General features: G+C 41.8%; 2 protein-coding genes across 2 annotated transcripts; one reads left to right on the top strand and one right to left on the bottom strand.

The window, feature by feature from the left end:
- Window positions 1-10: 10 nt before the first annotated feature.
- On the bottom strand, window positions 11-4,216 carry LOC119214314 (cytochrome c oxidase assembly protein COX15 homolog). Its single transcript, XM_037466002.2, has 9 exons — window positions 3,966-4,216; window positions 3,051-3,232; window positions 2,843-2,965; window positions 2,087-2,273; window positions 1,757-1,924; window positions 1,528-1,609; window positions 1,126-1,280; window positions 901-1,014; window positions 11-818 (listed from the first exon to the last, which is right to left on the bottom strand). The coding sequence occupies exons 1-9, from the start codon at window positions 4,038-4,040 to the stop codon at window positions 687-689; spliced, it is 1,218 nt and encodes a 405-aa protein (XP_037321899.1). The 5' UTR covers window positions 4,041-4,216; the 3' UTR covers window positions 11-686.
- Window positions 4,217-4,369: 153 nt separating this feature from the next.
- cutc (cutC copper transporter homolog (E. coli)) lies at window positions 4,370-15,208 on the top strand. The gene is made up of 8 exons (XM_062566559.1): window positions 4,370-4,744; window positions 4,971-5,030; window positions 5,126-5,335; window positions 5,919-5,954; window positions 6,086-6,219; window positions 6,323-6,350; window positions 6,426-6,531; window positions 14,036-15,208. Exons 1-8 carry the CDS (start codon window positions 4,678-4,680, stop codon window positions 14,145-14,147), a joined length of 753 nt encoding a protein of 250 aa, XP_062422543.1. The 5' UTR covers window positions 4,370-4,677; the 3' UTR covers window positions 14,148-15,208.
- Window positions 15,209-15,694: the final 486 nt, after the last annotated feature.

Here is a 15,694-nt window from a genome sequence, read left to right as displayed (position 1 = left end):
TGGAATTGAATGAGAACTGGTATATAAAATTTATTAAAGGACAGTGCTTTTAGCCTTACAATTCCTCAAAGAAAGAATTACAATATTGTTACGTTATTCATCAGGTCAGCAAGAAATAGTTTATAACTTAAATATACATTATTTTACACTAATCCCAGCAGCCACATTGGATTCAACTAACAGGCTGTGGATGGTCACATACACACAAGGCAATAGGAGAGCCACCCCTTCAAAATGACAAAGTCAAGATATTTTGGTTAGCTGTAACCCAAATTTATAACCCGCATATTCACACACTTATTAAAGCAGGATTGAAACTTAAATGTACCTGTCTTTTCTATGTGTGTTTGATCCCTTGCTAAACAAAACACATCCCATTAGCGTGTCCTCTTCTGATGATAACATGCTTCAGACTGTTCTCCATTGACAGCCTTGATGTATTCTTGTAATTATCAACACTCACAGCACTGCTTTAATAACAGAGTCCTGAAATACTTCAATGTCGCCACATGAGGACTAAATTGCAGCACTACAGGAGAGATGCTTCTATGTAATTATGCATAGTAGTCGAATGTTAAAACATTTTTACATTTTTCTGAAGACCTTCATCATAATGAGACAGCTGGCTCTTAGAGGCTTGAGGTGTGGCTGGTAGGGATTGGCTTTGTCTATAAAGCAGTAGGCATTTACTTGGGCATCTTTCGGAGCTCTGCCAGAACCCAAATAGCCAGTGAAAGAAGAGCTACTGATCCAGACTGGTGAACTGCTGCCAGTGGAGTGGGCACATACAGCAACAAGGTGCTGATACCGAGGACAACCTGAGGAGCACAAACACAGGGAGCTGTTACACCGAGGAGTAATGGATGGAGTTTTTATGCTCCTGGCATGATGGCAGTCTACCTGTCCATAGGCCATGGCTGTGAGGAGGCTGATGGCAATCTTAGCCCTCCTGGGCAGCATCATCCTCCGCGAGAACAGATACAGGCCTGTAATTGCAGTCATAGAAGAGATCCCCTGGGAAAAAGTAAACACAGCATATCATCAACAACCTTCAGCTGCCCCTCAAATTACTGAATGGAATACAAATGTCTAAAGTTTTTTTTTTCTTTATAAATAAAAACACACTAGAATTCTGTGGTCAAATTGCACAGTCGTGGGATTTTCAAAGACATTCTTGAGGGCTGGAGAGAACGCCAGCAGATCATCCGGGATCCACCGCTCTCCCATTTTAGGGAAGGAGTTGTACACCAGACCAGCATCCAAACCAGCAACAAAGGCACCTATGTAAAAGCATTTTTTTATGTTTACAAATATGCACACACACAAAAAACTACATTTATTTATATTACAGTCTGCAACTTTATATTAGATATACAGGAGCAAAATGATGTATATCTCTGTACTACCTTAGATTCAAATGTGGCAACTAGTTAAGCATCTACTCGCATCCACAAGTAGTCTTGAAACTGAAAGCATTTCTATTACTATATACTTGATGTTATTTTATGACATGGCATTGACAAGCACCTGAAAGGGCAGTGAGGAAGACGAGTCCACCAGTACCCTTAGCAAACCTCCGGAGCTGCGCGATGCGTTGGGTTTCTGCAAGCTGTAAAAGAGGTGCAAAGAAGAAGAACAAAAATTGACAAACTGGTGGATATTTGCTCAAGCAGATCGAAGTTAAGTACATTTTGGTTAAGATTTTGACCGATTTCATCAAAAAGGTGGTCCTTTAGGCAAGAGCCTGCCTCTGTACCTTGTGTGCGGGGAGCAGCATGGTGAGTCCTGTCCACAGACTGGCGCAGTACAGCAACAGGGCGGAGCCAAGGTGAGCACTCAGACGGTACTGGCTGACCCGCGGGACGTCATGTGACTCCGGCTTATCCTCAAGACCGCTTTTTACCATGTACCACCCCAAAAGGCCCTAAGATGTCCCACGCACACAAAATGATGAATGTTGTTTTGATACGCATACAAGTTGACTACGAAGCATATTCTGACATGCTAAAGATATGCCAACAATAAGAGTGAGGTACAGAAAGGAGTAACATCCTACAATCATTTAAGCAGCTGCATTGAGTCCTACCTGGAAGAAAACAAATCCACAAAGCCCAAGCACTTTTCCCTTCATGGAGCGAGTGAAGTATCCTTTCCTCCAGAAGTAAACGGTGGGGAGGACGTACGCAAGTCCAACCAGCCTTCCCCACATACGATGACCCCACTCCATGTAGAAGATGAACTTAAACTCTGGCAGAGTCATGTCATGGTTCATTCTGGAAAAAAACAATGACAGAACAGATAACTTAAATAAGCCATATTGTGCCCTTTTTTAGTTGATGTGGATATGTGGTCCTAATGAAATGGCTAAAACCTATTTTGGTCCAGATAACACAAGAATCATTATTGACATCCTTTTCAGCCTGCGTAAAACAGCTGCTCAAAACAACCCGTTTGTGGTCTTAATGCTAATGAGCCAGATACACTCAACCAAATCGCATCGAACCAGAGGCAGACCCAGAACATGAAGAGGCTCCCCAACAAGTTTGAGAATTTAGGATCCCTTTTAACTTCAAAACTAAGGACCCAATTAATACTTTTGTTTACAACGTGTCACAGAGTTTCTTGCAACTAATTATTTGGAAACGCCGTGCTCTTACCAAAATAAAATAGAGGCCTGTGTTTAGAACCACTGCTCGTTACATTTCAAAGCTTTGCAGATTGAAATGTAGTTTCCACGCATTAGTGAATCAAGACATGTAAATTTAAAAATAATTAGTGATATGGTGCCATCAAACTGTCTTGATTAAAGTGTCTTGACGAGGCAAACAGAAATGGACCTTACATTTTGAATTCAGGAAACTGTTGGTACTTGGAAAACTCAGCCTCCCACTCTGCTTTTGACTGAGGTGGCCTCATCTCTCTCACCAGATGCCAGTCCACCATCGAAAGCCCAGATTCTGTTAGCCTGATTGAAACAAAGGCAAGTACATAACAACAGGCACTTCAACGCAAAGGGAGACCATTTATTAAACACTTTCAAACCCCTTTACCTTGTGACACCACCCAGGACAACAGCCCCAACCACCAGCCCACTGCAGCCGAGTAACCAGCGGCCCAGGATGCGATTTGTGGCTGCGTTTGGGACGGCTGCCGGGGCGGAGGAGGCCCCCGCCTCTACTGTGACGGTGCTCTGCCCTCTCTTCACGAGCCATTGTCGTAGCTGGGGACGCCGCTGATGTTATGAATGAAAAAAAAAAGATGTCTTGTTACTACAGTGGAGAAATTATCTTTAGCAAAGGTGTGCTTGCTTGGTTTAAGTGGTTTGAGCTCCCTGTTTCTCCAGATCAGTGTTATGCAGCTTGCCCCTGTCCAACAAGTCTGAGATGAGCTAAAACGTGATGTCTTCTCTGAAGAATGGACACCCCTAAAGAGGCGTCTTGATTCTCAGGCTATTGGACGGAGATAGCAAATACATAAAGGGTGCGATATTTGAATGGCCACATGTCACACATGATTAACATGGACAATCAAATGTTTTCTGGAACACATTTGGTTGGTTTAATACAGATTTCACGTATTGGAAATTGCAAGTGACAATACGTTTTAGATCTATCGTTAGCAAAATTCATAATATTGCTCTATTTTCAAGGCCTGCCATAAGTGAATGTGCCAGTTCACTTAACGTTAAACGTCAACGTTACGTCAGAATTGTTGGAGTTTGGATGAGGGACATTCACGTATATTTTTAGGTAACGTTAACGTAAGCTACGTTATCAACTGGCCGGGTAACTTCCAACGCCAGAGCTAACCTACCGCTACACTAACAATAAAAACAACCCTAACGTCAAATATGTCTGACATATCGTGACATATCGTGTCAGACATATTGCAATCAGTGCAGTGTCTGACCTCTCAGTCGATCCTCGGTCGGCAATATTAGCATGTAGCGTTAGCTTTATACTCACGGCGCTTTGTTGAAAGCCTTTCCCAGCACTTCTGCAACTGCAAAAGATGCTTGTACGTAATGATGAAAGTAACATGTTGTAAGGTCTAGCGGTCAGTAGGCGGTGGACTGGTGCTGCATTGAAAGGTGAAGCCGAGGGGGAAGCTGCAACGTTAGCCGGAGCTGGATGTTATTGGTTGGTTACGTTACAAAAGCATGTTTCCTAACCAACTGTTCAACTCTGACCTGCTGACGTCACAACGAAAGCTGACGAAAAAGAAGATCACGATTTTATGTTTTTATTTTTTTGGATTAGAAACAGAATACCCAACACACATGCACAAGAATATGTTCAAATAAATATTTTCTAAATGTTATTATCGACAGACGGGACTTCCAAGTCGTTGCTGCATGTTTTGTGTCTTAGCGTATCCCCCATGGGCGGTCAACTTCCTCCTTCTAGTCCAACAGTGCAGTATTACCAGCGCAGCACCGTTCACCCGCTACACCCTGTGCTAGAAATTCAACTCACCGGAAAACGCTGAACCGTTGTTTTGGCTAAAGTCCGTCACCCAAACAACATCGATCGATAGGAAGTGGAATTTAACTGATAACGTTAGTTGTTGTGGGTGTCTTTTATTTTCTTTTAGCTCAAGGATTGTGTACTTTTTTGCCTGTTTTAACAGATCCAAAAACGATTAATCTCTGTCTGTCCCACTGTCCAGGCTGTCAGCATGGGAGGGTTTTTGATGGAGGCGTGTGTGGACTCGGTGGAGTCTGCTGTCAATGCTGAACAAGGAGGTAATGTGTAGTAGTGAACTCTATGGTGCATTTGCCTAATTAACTCACTTTACTTCCCGAAGAGGTAATACATGCATTCGTAAATAGTTGCAGTCAAAACAATAAAATGTATCTTGCCTGTACCCACTGCTACTATTAAATGGTCTTGCGTTTTTTTTTAAAGTCCTTAAAGGTCACAGACCATAAAGATACAAAGGGGCGGCCTGATCATGGTTTATCTTTACAGGTGCAGGTCGACTTGAACTGTGTTCTAGTCTTCTGGAGGGTGGACTCACTCCAAGTCAGGGTCAGTTCAGTTTATTTCTCAAAATACCATCCCACGTAACTCTAAACTCAAGACACACAAGGAGAATCACCCAAAGCTTCTTTCTTTTGTCTCAGGTCTGCTGCATGTAGTGAAGCAGTGTGTCAAAATTCCGGTCTACGTGATGGTACGGCCTCGTGGGGGGGACTTCCTGTACTCCGACCAGGAAGTGGAGGTGATGAAGAAGGACATAGAGCTGATGAAGAGGCACGGGGCCGACGGACTAGTCCTGGGCGCCCTGACTGAGGATGGGCGGGTTGACGCTGAGCGCTGTATGGAGTTTCTGGGTAAGGCCCGTGCACCTCCTCGTCTCAGGGAAGGCGAGGCGCTAAACGAAAAAATAAGGAGATTCTCACTCACCAGATGCCAGTCCACCATCGAAAGCCACCCAAAGAAGCAAAGTGGGTGTTTCTCGCACAACTTCACATACCTTTCAGGGTGACCACGACTCTGAGAAGCTAAATTATTTTTTATACCTTAAGTGTCGCTGAGATTCTTTTGACCTCCAGTTTACATAGGAAAAAAATGGCCAAACAAGGACAAAATACAATTCATTTTATGTAGTTGATATCATCCTGATGCATCCAATAATTTGTCACTAATTTTGCTTGACTCGTGTTACAGTGAAAAATATTCAAGAAAAACAAAATGCAAGTGAGAAAGAGAAATGTATTGTGGAAATAATCCTTTTAATGGAAATGCCTCACAAAACACAATATGAAGTACCGGGAATGATTTAGTCTAATAGAGAATTTGAATGAACAACTGGCCGTAGTTGGTGTATCGGAAAGTAGGTAAAAATATTCAGAATGTTTTATACCGCAACTGACGCTTGTTGTATTTTTCTGATTGTCATTTTCTGCTTACCAGCTGCTGCTCAACATTTGCCTGTCACCTTCCACCGAGGTAACACTCCCAAGTCCAGTTTAGATTGAAAGCTTTTTAAAAAGCAATGCCAAAGCCCTTTCGAGTGATTTATCAGTGTCTCCAAAGACTTTTGAGCTGATGTTTTTAAACTCTTATTGATTCTTCTGCAGCTTTTGACATGGTGCATGACCCAATGGCTGCCCTGGAGACTCTGGTATCGTTAGGGTTCCAGCGTCTTCTGACAAGTGGCTGTGAGAACTCTGCTTTGGAGGGACTCCCTGTCATTAAACAGCTCATTGATCAGGTGTGTATAAATGACATATACACACATGAGAGACACACGCCGAGAAGCTTGTATCTCTTTCATTTATGCATTTCTTCTGTCCCACTTTCCTTCCACTCAACAGTCTAAAGGAAGGATTGCCATCATGCCAGGTTAGTACCTTTTGCATTTTCCCTGTAAAATCTGTTTGTGTTTTTTGTTATTGCTTTTTTTGTTTTTTCAAACAGGAGGAGGAATCACTGACAGGAACCTGCAGAGGATTCTGGAGGGCACGGGGGCTCAAGAGTTTCACTGCTCAGCCCGTTCCAGCAGGGATTCCGCCATGAAGTTCAGGTATGAATGAGTTTTCCCACCATTTATTACATGAAAAGGTTTCCTGAACTATAAGGAATACAACTTGAAGACAAACTGTTGGCGCACATTTAAGTTGTTTTGTACTCGTGGTTTCCGGCGTGCTGTTTGTGTCTTAAACTAAAAATAACTTACTTTCAAACTTCTTAACTTAACGTCGGATATGTCAATCCATTTATTTATATAACGAAAAGAAAAACAAACAATTCGGTTCACAATCCGCCGTGCCTCACGGTCAAAAGTTATCTGCCTCGCTGTGCGCCACACCTGCACTAATTAGCCCTGGTGTTAAATAGGCTGGTGGCAAAAACAGCGCCATCCCATTGCAGTATTCAGAATGGCTCCAACACAACCGGCCCCTAATTGTTCATGACACTTCAAGACATGACAATTATAAACAATTCATGTATGGAGACATTCATACAACGAAACTTACGTTTGCAAACAAAAATAATAAACAAACAAACAAATTGACCCTCTTTTGGTGCGTTTGTTTTACTTTTACATTGACTGCTCTACCAATAGTCCTAATTTTGTCACTGGCCTTTCAATTACATTTGTTTTGGTTTTGATTTGCACAGATCTAACTATGCCTGATTTGTCTGGAAAGGCTTTAATAATCCTTCCAATCATCCAAGAATTTCGTGGTGCTGTAGCATCTGCAATCAAAACAATATCTCCTTCCAAAAGATTACGTTGTGTTTTGTTCCACTTTTGTCTTTCCTGTAGCGTTGCAAGATACTCTTTCGTCCACCTTTTCCAGAACAAATCTGAAAGATATTGAGCCTGTTTCCATCTTCGTCTTACGTACTGGTCCTTTTGATCAAACAGACCTGGAGGCAAAACTGGTTTTCTTTTCAAAGTAAGAAGATGATTAGGTGTTAGTGGCTCTAAATCATTAGGATCCTCTGAAACTCTCGTAATTGGTCGGTCATTCAAGATTGCTTCGGCTTCGCATAAGACTGTGACTAACGTTTCATCAGTTAGAGTCTGTAGATGTAAAACAGATACCAAGACCTTCCTGACCAGTCTGATCATGCTTTCCCAAGCACCGCCATGATGGGAAGCTGCAGGTGGGTTGAACGTCCACTTGATATTGTCATGAATTAAAGCCTTCTCAATTGATCTGTGGTTTAATTCTGCAATTGCTCTTTTTAGTTCCTTTTCTGCACCGGTGAAATTTGTGCCATTGTCTGAGCGAAAGTGTGCCACGGGTCCTCTCCGGCATATGAATCGACGAATAGCACTGATGCAGGAGTCTGTGTCTAACGAGTGTGCCACTTCTAAATGAATTGCCCTGCTGGCCATGCATGTAAAGATAACCCCATAACGTTTCACATAAGAACGTCCTTGTTTTACTTCAATAGGCCCAAAATAGTCCACTCCCACATTAGTAAATGGAGGCAAGTCTGGAGTAATCCTCTCGTTGGGGAGATCCGACATTTTTTGGTCACACAATTTTCCTTGGTGACGTCTGCAAAAAGGACAACTTGACAAGATTTTCCTTGCCGCTGCATTGGCATGAGTTACCCAGAACCTTTCTCTCAATTTGGAAAGGATGTAATTTCTCCCACCGTGTCTTGTCTGTTCATGAATATGTTTAAGAATTAACATGGAGATGTGCTGATCTTTACACAGGATGACTGGATGTTTGCTCTCTTCGGGCATTGCAGTCCTGGACAATCTTCCACCAACTCTTACCAGTCCTTCCTCTAAGACAGGATTCAGCTTGTAGATAGGGCTACACCCTTTAACAGGTTTTCCTGTCTTTAGTGCACAAATCTCAGTGTCAAATCTTTCCCTCTGACAGAACTGAAGGATAGCATTTTCTGCTGCTAATAGATCCTCCGTTGATACACCTTCTCGTTTCAATGACTTTCTGGCTTCCAACATTTTTCTGTCAACATCAAGATTAGCCATTCCATCTTTCACCAGTTGCTTCCTTCTTTGACTCAACTCCAATAGAGTCCCTTTGACCAACAGCAACCATGCAACTGCGACTTTCAACCTTTTCCAGTCAGAGAAATAGGTGATGAGTTGGCTGGTTGCATTATCCTCTTGAATGGTTATTGCGTTTGTGGAGATTTCCACTTTGACCTCTGGATCCTCCTCCTCCAATGTGGACTCCACTTCGTACTGTAACCATGTTTCTCTTGCTCTCCACAGGAATTCCGGACCCGATAGCCATGTTTTGCTGTTCAAAAGCTTATGGACTGTCAGTCCTCTAGATGCGTCATCTGCAGGATTTTGTTTTGTGTGAACATAGCGCCACTGCGCTGGCTCTGAAGATTCCCTAATGATGGCTACTCTGTTGGCCACAAATGTTCGAAACCTTTTGTTTTCATTGCTGATGTACTTTAAGACTGTAGTACTATCAGTCCAGAAACAGGATTCTGACAAAGAAAGCTGTAACTCTGATTTTACCATCCTGTCCACTCGAACAGCCAAAACGGCAGCAGTGAGTTCCAAACGAGGAATGGTTACGGGTTTAAGAGGTGTTACTCTGGACTTTCCAAGAAGAAAGGAAATATGAACATGACCTGCTTTGTTCTGCAACCTTAGGTAAGTTACCGTACCATATCCCCTTTCGCTGGCATCGGCAAAGTGATGCAACTGGGCGTGGACTGGTGTTCCAAAGTCATGTGGTTTCAAGCACCTACTCACTCGGAACTCTGAGATCTCTTTCAGGTCAGTTAACCACTTTATCCACTGCTGTTTTAAGATTTGTGGAACTTCTTCATCCCAGCCATAGTTCCTTTTGCACAACTCTTGTAATATGTGCTTGGCTGGAAGAAGGACTGGCGCAACGTACCCTAAGGGATCGTACACTGCACTAGTGACTGATAAGATCCCTCGCCGTGTTTGCATCCGTTCCTTGCAGTTTACATGGAAGTTAAACTTGTCATTTTCCAGACACCAATGTAGCCCCAGTGCTCTTTCCACCGGAAGTTCGTCTATGTCCAAATTTAGTTCACTCACACTTTGAGAATGTTCTTTCTCAGGAATTGTTTCAAGGACTTTGCGACTGCTACTTATCCACTGTGTAAGATGAAACCCTCCTTTCTGGCAAAGTTCAGTCAGGTCCTGGACAATCTGTACTGCTTTCTGCGCAGACGGTGAGCTTTTCAGACAATCGTCCACATAGAAATTTTTATATACCGTGTCAATCACTTCATCCGAAAATCCATTCCGACTGTCGTCTGCTGTCTTCCTTAGAGCATAACATGCACAACTAGGCGACGACACTGCTCCAAAGAGATGTACAGTCATTCTATATTCTTCAACTTGCTTGTGCAGATCTCCATTAGGCCACCACAGGAACCTTAGAAAGTCTTTGTCTTCATCGGCCACTCTAACTTGATAGAACATAGACTTCACATCAGACATAAAAGCAACTGGTTCTTGTCTGAATCGTAGAAACACTCCTATTAAGGAACTTGTAAGGTTCGGACCCTGCAGAAGTTGTTCGTTCAAAGAAGTTCCTTTAAACTTAGCTCCACAGTCGAAGACAACTCGCAACTTGCCCTTCCTTGGGTGATATACGCCATGATGAGGTATATAGAACAGGTTATCTTCTCCACAACGCAACTCATCCTGTGGTACCATTTCTGCATAGCCACTGCTGATGACATTTTCAAGAAAGCTTGTGTATTCTTGGTGGAATTTCTCATTTCTTTCCATTTTCCTTCTTAGTCCAATGAGGCGCTGTTGAGCAATACAACGGTTGTTTGGCAGAGTTACCTCTTGGGCTTTAAATGGCAGCTTTAAACTGTAATGTCCGTCCTTTAACTTTACAGATTGATCCATTATTTTAATGAATCTTGCCTCTTGCCTTGACATTTCTTCATTGTCGTCGGCGATTTTCTCATTGAAGTCACTTTGGTACTGCTTCTCCAATAACAGCTGAAGTGATTCTACAGATAATCTGTTTACAGAAACAGAAGGATAGCCAATGCCGTTCCTATTGTCTTTAGAATCCTTTCCTAAGCCATTGATCACCCACCCTAATAGGGTTTTAACAGCAAAAGGACCCTCACCTTGGCTATTCACAATTTCCCATGGTTCTAGCAACTTTGAAGCATTAGTACCTATTAATAACTCCACGGTAGCATCAATTTCAGGGATTTCAATGTGATCAAGGTAAGGCCACTGTGATATGTCCTCTGGTTTCATGATGTTTGCTGTGTCAACTGGCATCTTTTTCTGTGTGTAAACATTTGGAAGACTGTAGTACCTTGTTCCATTAAGGCTAGCTACTTCAAGTCCATTCACAATGTATGTTGACACTGATGTCTTTGGGCTCATCGTTAACAAACCTATTTTGGACTTTGTTCCAGTAAGATTAAGTCTACGCATAAGAGCTTCAGAGCAGAATGTGGATGTCGAGCCATTGTCCAGAAAAGCATAAGTCTGAATGACCTTGTTGCCCTTTTGTGCTTTTACCTGAACTGGCAGGATGGAGAGCATTCCACTACGACCGGCCCCGGTCTGGCTCCCAAATGTCTGAGCTGACACAAGCGTATGGTTTACAGCTGGTTTAGGTTCCTTGGGATAGATGCCACTGCTGTTCATCGATTTGTCCACTTGTTTGACGTGAATGTGTAAAGCTGTTGGATGGCTCTGTTTGCATTTTGCACAGGTTTTCCGCTTATCGCAATTTTTGCTCAAATGCCCAATGTTGAGACACCCAAAACATACTCCTTTTTCCTTTAAGAAGTTGATCTTTTCACGATGTTTATTTTTTGCAAGTCGTTGACATTCATCCAGACTGTGATCTTGCAAACAGAATAAACAATTGATGCCGATGTTGCTCTCCCTGTGTTTACCTTCCTGTGTGTCCCTGCGTTGCACGTTGCTAACAGCACAGACGTTTGTAGCAAAGTTACCTTGCTTCGACCTAGACTTGGCTGTATACACATCCCTTTTAACCTGCCTCTCTCTTTCAGTAGTTTGAATATCACCAAAAATAGGATCAGACAAGATTTTTACTTCATATTCCACAAAGTGTACAACGTCTTTAAAGTTAGGTTTGCGGAGTTGTCGCTCCCGAATACCGCAAGCAGAACTTCTAAATTTTTCCCTTAATTTAAAAGGAAGTTTTGAAACAATAATTTTGAGGTTAGCCGGCAAGTCCAGCTCTTTCATGTCCTCCAAATCTGACATTGCATTATAGCATCCACGTAGAAATAATGCATAGTCCTGTAGAAACAAAACACCTTCAGGCTTCACCACAGGCCAGTTGAGAACCTTTTCCATATATGCTGCTGTAATCTTTGTTTCATTGCCGAAGTGTTCCCGTAGGAGAGCTTTAGCTGTTTCAAAACCTCTCTCCGCACTCATATGTAAACAGCTTTGCACAAGGTCGTGAGGACGCCCCCTGGTGTACCTTTCCAAAAAGTACATGCAATCCCCTTTAGATGCAGCTTTCTCCTCCACAGAATGCTTGAAAGCTTGCATGAACATTTTGAACTTCAATGGGTCACCTTCGAAAACAGGTAGTTGTCTAGGCGGCAGTTGGCTTGCTTTGTGTTGTTGTAAGAGCAGCTCGGATATTTCATTTTGCCTTTGCAGAATCTGTTGTGTAGAATTGTCATCAACTGCATGTGCAACATTAGCAGTAGATAAACCTTTATTACTCATCAATCTTGTAGATTTTTCAAACTTCGCCTCAGAAATGTTAGGGCTTTCTTTTGATTTTTGCTTCTCAAAGTACGACTCCATACCATCCTGATCTGAAAATGTTTGCAGTACTGCCAATTCTGCATCTGAGGCTTCAATCTCAGCATCCATTTCCACCTGTTCCAGTTTTTTCCTTATTGATTCCACCTCCCGTTCCAATTCATGTTTCTTTTTTAACGCTGCTGCACGTGCTATGAGTGCAGCTTTCCTGGCTTTTGCTTGCGCAACTTCCAATGCAGCTTTGCTTGATCGACTTGATCTTTCACTGGTACGGCTTTTAGTGCATGATGATGTACCAACATTTGATACACTATCCGTTGGCTCTATATCATCCTCAAGGGCAACGGTTTCAGTAGTACCATTATTTGCACTCTTAAAACGATTTTCTACGCAATGGCAAAATTCGTTCACACTTAACAGCTTTGCTTTGAACCAGGTTTCATGCCTTTCCTTTTCATCTACGGGTAGCAACTCAAGCAGTTGGTTATGTGCAACTTTTGCGTCTTTAATCAAAGCTTGATATTTGCTGAAGCTACCTTTTATTTCAGCTTCATAACCAGACTGACACATTAACCCTTGAATAGTTTGTTTTATATTGGCAGCTTTACTTAACTTGGATTTTCTTAGTGTCTCTAAGCCACCTAGTTTGGAAAGCAGTACTTTTTGTGTCAATTTTACAGACCTTTTTTTCACGGAGGCTTCATCCTCATTAACCTTTTGTAAGTCAGCTGACACATTTGTTACCTCAGTACCTTGATGATCTTCATCCATTTTACCTTGTTTTCCAGTCAACCACCCAGAAAACAGCAATATTTCACAATATCATGAAAAACGAGCATCAGAATAAAAAACAAACCATTAACATTTTCATTTCTTGCAAACCCAAATGTCTCTTATTTCAAGTCCTTGTTGGAAAATGTCAATGTCGATAAACCAAATGTCCATCCATTGTGTTCTCGTCAGTCTTGCCGTTTACACTTTAATAACTGCAGGCAGCTCTGCTTCATTCCTTCCTACTCGTGTGTGTTTAACTGCTCATACCTCGCGGCTCGTTCCAGGTCCAACCAACTTTTCTTCACTTGGTGACGTAGTGTCCAATCCTCACTGACCAATGTGAGAACGGTCACCAACCTCCGTCGTGACAGAGTTCGGACTGCCTCACTATCCACTGTGAGGCTCCAGCGTACTTTCACCGACATCCGCTACCAATCACCGCTGTCCGTCAACGACCTCCGCCGCCGATCCCCGCTACCGGTCGCCGATCTCCGCCCGTGGCTGCGTGATTTGCTCCACTGTCCAATGTGAGACGCGTTGCGCCCGTAGTATACGACTAACGCTATATCCAAAGCACGCGCCAGCGTTTCCATTCAGCGGATCGCCGTCGAAGACAAGGTGCTCAAACAGCACAAGGATCGTGCCGTCTAAACTTGATCGGTCTTTTTCTCATACTGAGCCAAACTTTTGACTAATTGTTGGCGCACATTTAAGTTGTTTTGTACTCGTGGTTTCCGGCGTGCTGTTTGTGTCTTAAACTAAAAATAACTTACTTTCAAACTTCTTAACTTAACGTCGGATATGTCAATCCATTTATTTATATAACGAAAAGAAAAACAAACAATTCGGTTCACAATCCGCCGTGCCTCACGGTCAAAAGTTATCTGCCTCGCTGTGCGCCACACCTGCACTAATTAGCCCTGGTGTTAAATAGGCTGGTGGCAAAAACAGCGCCATCCCATTGCAGTATTCAGAATGGCTCCAACACAAACCTTTTTGTTGTTGTCGTCTGTGTATGTTTTTCAATGTGCAGGAACACGTCTGTGACAATGGGAGCTTCTTTCTCAGCACCAGAGTACGGTCTGAAGGTGGCAGATGTGAGCAAGGTCCGCACTCTTATCGCAATAGCCAGAAATACCATGTGAATCAGTGCTGTACAATCATGACAAATAACAAAACCGATACCTCAAAAGTGATCATTAGCAATTATACTGATATGTCATTGTTTATTTTATTTTTGATTATTGAAGTACAGAATAAGTCAACATTTTTTAACCTTTTCTACTTTTTATGTAAATCTCCAATCAAACAATCCTGATAAAGTAAATGCTCAGGGAAATGCCTTCACAGTATCACACAGTGCGGAATGATGAATATTTACATCTGTTATTGTTCACCTGTATTTTGATTCAGGAAAAGGTGTAATAAAATACAATACACAGGTACACAATCCATTTCAAAATGTCAAATTATTGTGTTTTTAATACAACGAAACAGGACGGATCAGTGCTGCAGCTGCTATTAGAACAGAATGGTTTCAAGTTGCCATGTGTTAGGGGAGTCTCTCACTGGGACACTATGCACTAATTTCCACTGCACCATATTGGTGACATATTTATATTAATCTTATATTATCTTTCTGTGGGTCTTTAAGTGCTGAAAAAATAATATGGAAAAGCAGAAGTTGTCTTTTGAGAGTTCATTCTCTGTGTGGAGATGCTTCAATAATCACACAAAATACAAATGGTCTGATTGGGGAAGAACCGTGTTGGTGACTTATACATTTTTTTACAGTACAACATAATGTGGTGAAAATGACATCCTTTACTTTATGTTGTACATTGCGAGTTTGCTTAATCCAAAATAGTTTGTCAATAAATCTAAATGAGCTAATTGATCATGTTTTCAAATTAAATCTCTTATTAAATTAGTTTGAGAAATAGGACATACAAGTGTCTTTACTTCATTTAAACTCTTTGTAATTAATGTTCATGAGTTTTGAGTGATGTTAGTATCTTCATTTTCATTCATATAAAACCAGTCAGTGAACCTAGGAGGTGTCTTAGGAAGGTGTGGATCGACTCAACAATAATTGGGGCAGTGACATAACGTCTGTATAATACGATGCAATGTCAGAATAGACATATCATTTTAAATATCACTTGGATACAATACTTAATTGTTCAATTATTTTCTATCATGAACATTTGTTTTGTCAATCTTGTTAAAAAACAACAAAAGTACATTGTTTCCAGTCCTCGGGACTCACGTGGCATTACAACTATGTGTTGTAAACTATGCAACCCAGGAACATGTTACGACACGGCGAAGCATGAAACAAACCTTTGATCCCATCAAGGTAAATATCCAGGGGTTGATTCAAAAGCCAGGTTCGTTGAGTCATCTGAATGACTAGGAAAAATATCAAACTTGGGATGATGAACACCTGACCGAGGTTTATTGGAGTCACGTTACACGCAGTTACATCACCAAACTTACGTCTTATAAAAGAATCCGGTAAGCTATACTATAGAGCTATAGAGTAATATTCTGTCTCTTTCTATTCTTCTATATTTCAAGTTCAATACTCATACACATTAGACAGGATTGCAGTTCTGTGTCAACGATGAGCGGTCTCTCTCATGCATTTAGTTGAAATCCAGTTGAATTTATTTGTCTACTCTCTTCTAAA

This window comes from Pungitius pungitius, chromosome 13 (genome assembly GCF_949316345.1).
Source record: "Pungitius pungitius chromosome 13, fPunPun2.1, whole genome shotgun sequence".
In the NCBI taxonomy this organism is placed as follows: domain Eukaryota; kingdom Metazoa; phylum Chordata; class Actinopteri; order Perciformes; family Gasterosteidae; genus Pungitius; species Pungitius pungitius.
The sequence above is the reverse complement of the archived record's forward strand: the minus strand, read 5'-3'. Positions and strand labels throughout refer to the sequence as shown.